This window comes from Mizuhopecten yessoensis, unplaced genomic scaffold (assembly GCF_002113885.1).
Source record: "Mizuhopecten yessoensis strain PY_sf001 unplaced genomic scaffold, ASM211388v2 scaffold10937, whole genome shotgun sequence".
NCBI lineage: Eukaryota > Metazoa > Mollusca > Bivalvia > Pectinida > Pectinidae > Mizuhopecten > Mizuhopecten yessoensis.
Genome location: NW_018408796.1, coordinates 813,996 through 818,159, shown reverse-complemented (window position 1 = coordinate 818,159; position 4,164 = coordinate 813,996). Strand labels below are relative to the sequence as shown.

The following is a 4,164-nucleotide window of genomic DNA, read 5'->3' as shown; positions in this document are numbered from 1 at the left end:
AATATCAAGTAGTTCAATATGTTGTGTGGTTTATGTAAAAGATAAAGCAACATTTGTATGTGCAATTTGCAACGACACATCACTTATTTATCTATCAGTTTACCATAAGACTAGGTAACCATGTCAACAAGGGAGCCTTAGTCACGCGTTTTTCATCGAGAATATGCCATGAACTTACATTCTAGTTACTTTGTAATGTAACAACGCATTTCATTGGACATTTAAATTTGGAAAAATGGAACTATCGTGTGGAAATAGAAGGTTAAATGTTGTTAATGTCTAAACAATGTTTCTACGTGTGTATAATAAACGGTATATATAATGACTATCCCCTGTGCATTAGTCTGTCTTACTATCTTCCTTGTGTTAGTTCTTATAGATACGACTGACTGCTGGTGATGGCTGAGTTTTCAGACACTAGCATGTATCAGGAAACTGTTTTATACTATCAACAGAAATAAGAAGCAGTATACGAGTAATCCACGTCCCCGGGATATCAAAACTGACTCTCTGAGTAATCCCCGTCCCCGGGATATCAAAACTTACTCTCAAAGTAATCCCCGTCCCCGGGATATCAAAACTTACTCTCAAAGTAATCCCCGTCCTCGGGATATCAAAACTTACTCTCAAAAAAATCCCAGTCCTCGGGATATCAAGACCGACTGTTCGAGTAATCCCCGTCCTCGGGATATCAAAACCGACTGTTCGAGTAATCCCCGTCCTCGGGATATCAAAACCGACTCTCAGAGTAATCCCCGTCCTCGGGATATCAAAACCGACTCTCAGAGTAATCCCCGTCCTCGGGATATCAAAACCGACTCTCAGAGTAATCCCCGTCCTCGGGATATCAAAACCGACTCTCAGAGTAATCCCCGTCCTCGGGATATCAAAACCGACTCTCAGAGTAATCCCCGTCCTCGGGATATCAAAACCGACTCTCAGAGTAATCCCCGTCCTCGGGATATCAAAACCGACTCTCAGAGTAATCCCCGTCCTCGGGATATCAAAACCGACTCTCAGAGTAATCCCCGTCCTCGGGATATCAAAACCGACTCTCAGAGTAATCCCCGTCCTCGGGATATCAAAACCGACTCTCAGAGTAATCCCCGTCCTCGGGATATCAAAACCGACTCTCAGAGTAATCCCCGTCCTCGGGATATCAAAACCGACTCTCAAAGTAATCCCCGTCCTCGGGATATCAAAACCGACTCTCAGAGTAATCCCCGTCCTCGGGATATCAAAACCGACTCTCAGAGTAATCCCCGTCCTCGGGATATCAAAACCGACTCTCAAAGTAATCCCCGTCCTCGGGATATCAAAACTGACACTCAGAGAAATCCCCGTCCTCGGAATATCAAAACTGACACTCAGAGTAATCGCCGTCCTCGGAATATCAAACCTGACTCTCAGAGTAATCCCCATCCTTGGGATATCAAAACTGACAATCAGAGTAATCCCCGTCCTCGGGATAGCAAAACTGACACTCAGAGTAATCGCCGTCCTCGGGATATCAAACCTGACTCTCAAAGTAATCCCCATCCTTGGGATATCAAAACTGACAATCAGAGTAATCCCCGTCCTCGGGATATCAAAACTGACTCTCAGAGTAGTCGCCGTCCTCGGGATATCAAGACCCCTGCCAGGGGAATGAGGGGTAGGACATATTAATTCCCAGAATTTTGTCGTTTTTAACATCACGCATACCATATGTTTTGATGTATTGGGATTACTTGTTACCTGTGCGTGCGAGTGAGATTGTATGTGGGGGTGGGTGTGTGTGTGTGTGTCGGAGGTGGGGGGGGGGGGGGATGCCAATAAAACTCAATTAAAAACAGTACATCTTGACAGGGTTATTATTGATATACGTCCACAAACCTGATTAAAGAAGTCGACCTTCGAGTGGCACAACATACAGTACTAACATACCAGAGTTTCAAACGCTGTCAATAATCTCAAACCTGTCGTCAAAGGACCATCCTCGACAGGGGTGACGCTCACGTGCGTTCTCTGCACGGAACGTGAGCGTAACTTAAGCCAAGATAGAGTGAACATTTTAATAAGCGACTAAATGTGAAGAAAACATGAAATTTTATTAGGCGGCTTAGTTCTCACAAAACACTTGGTATATTGCAAATAGTACAGTTTTTGTTATAGTTCACCAGAAAGTCTTGCTTCGCCTTTTTAAAAATCATCTGATGATTTCAAAAAAATCACAACTAAGATATATACAGAAAAAACACCAAACAGAAGAGAAAATTGAACAATAGAAACGCTATGAGGAATACACGATCAAATGTTTCCGTAATTTGGCGCCAATTTACAATGGATTCTTCGGGAACTGACCTGGTGTCGGTGTCCACATCGTTGATACTGACAGGCAATTTAGATTCTGATCTTTCCTTGTGTTCGTATTGTGACTTACTATCCGAATCAGATAATTCGGATATGGTCTCTTTGCTTCCGGTTCCTGGGTACATTGGAGTGATTTTCCGCGGAAGTGTACGTTGCCGGATAAAAAGGTGGACCTGAACTAACACTTCCGGTACAGCATCGGTTTCATCCTTGTGGTACATAGCGTGAAGCAAAATGGTTGTTATGGTGATTAGTGTGCTGTTCATCAACGTAATAACCAGGAACACAGAGAGCAGTGACATTGGGTCCGACCCCTGGGGCATGTAGGCGCTGACCATGGATTCAAAAACTGCAAATGACAACAGTACGGTTATAGCGAAGGACACGCGTTCACCAGACTCTATGGGGAGGGCAAACACACATGGATTAAGCAGGGCCAGAAGCGCTATGGGGATGATCACTGACACGACAAAGTATAATGGCTTTCTCTCGATTTCTAAAGTAAAGTTGGCAAACCCTACACTGTCTTCGAAATTGTCTTTTGTCATCGGTAGGGAATTGACCTTAACTGAAGACGATTTTACCTTCCACTGACCGTTGTTAGAGAAATGGTCAAATGAAATAGTGTCCCGCGTAGCTACTATGCTGATCTCTTCCGTCTGATATCCAAACGGAGAAAGGATAATGTGGCACTTTTGAAAATCGTACGGAAAATACGTCACATCCGCCACACATGCTGACTTGATAATCCCAATCCTCCACCAGTTCACAAGGCCGGTAAAGTCCACGCGTACTTTAAAATTGCCCTTGGTTGAGATGTGTACAGTGTCGTCTGCTGCCGTGGTGAGAACCATTTCCGGTAACCACACAGATTCCTGTGGGAGCGTCAGCGATTTCAGACCGCCGCAATGGTCGGGATTCCAAGTAAACCTTTCTTCTTTCCAGACGGAATTAAAGATCACCGTCAGTGTTATGGTGCCTGACAGTTCATCGAAGTCGTTGATAGACATTATCCCCATGGAAACGCGGACCTCCACTGGTTTGCTCTGGTTCAAAACTGGCCTAAGTTCCACTGTGTAGTTCCGGAATAGCTGTTTGTATAACCTTTGCGTTTCTGGGAGCATTACGGAGGTCACATTTCTCCCAGCTATCCAGACTACACATATCAAATAAGTCAGTTTTCCGGGCATTGTCGAATCATGAATAAGACATTAAGAATGTCATTAAACCCTCCGATAATAAAGAATCACATGCACAACCTGCCTTCTGCTTACAATGAAGTAGTGGTGTTATTCCGTCGATGAACCATTCTCCATTGTTTTAACAGATCGTTGGAGTGGAACATGGAGATGCCAGCTACGAGTTATACTGTGACTGTGTAGTCCGACTCTCTATCTCTCCTGACCGACTACGTGTTTTTGTTCCGGACAGTTCCGATCGAAATTTCGCCTCAGGAATATTTAACTAGTCACAATAACAATTGTAAATTAAATGTGTCTACTCTAGAGACAGATTGTCAATATGCATTACTCAAGAGAGCATTAATAAGGACCAAATCCGTTATCCAATCCCAAAGTGTATCAATGAATTTTGTTGAAATGTCAATGACCAATACACCCTGGTCACAACACGCAGATGACTGTATGGACATTGTCTGCAATTTACCTGAACATTTTGTTGACATTGGTGATTAAATTCTGTAGAAAATGTCATGGTAAACAAGGTGGTTCTTGATTTACTGTGTGATCTGTCACGCTGGCTACTACGGCTGGTGATGTTGTTTCTGGGGATAGGTACATGTGTACTCTTTAA

The 4,164-nt window shown here is 43.6% G+C and overlaps 2 protein-coding genes across 2 annotated transcripts; one reads left to right on the top strand and one right to left on the bottom strand.

Annotated features, from left to right (window-relative positions):
* The first annotated feature begins 235 nt into the window (after nt 1–235).
* On the top strand, nt 236–1,668 carry LOC110463876 (protein IWS1 homolog). Its single transcript, XM_021518790.1, has 2 exons — nt 236–261; nt 456–1,668. Exons 1-2 carry the CDS (start codon nt 236–238, stop codon nt 1,666–1,668), a joined length of 1,239 nt encoding a protein of 412 aa, XP_021374465.1.
* Nucleotides 1,669–2,056: 388 nt separating this feature from the next.
* On the bottom strand, nt 2,057–3,928 carry LOC110463864 (neuronal acetylcholine receptor subunit beta-3-like). Its single transcript, XM_021518768.1, has one exon. The coding sequence runs from the start codon at nt 3,540–3,542 to the stop codon at nt 2,217–2,219; it is 1,326 nt and encodes a 441-aa protein (XP_021374443.1). The 5' UTR covers nt 3,543–3,928; the 3' UTR covers nt 2,057–2,216.
* Between the last annotated feature and the right edge of the window lie 236 nt (nt 3,929–4,164).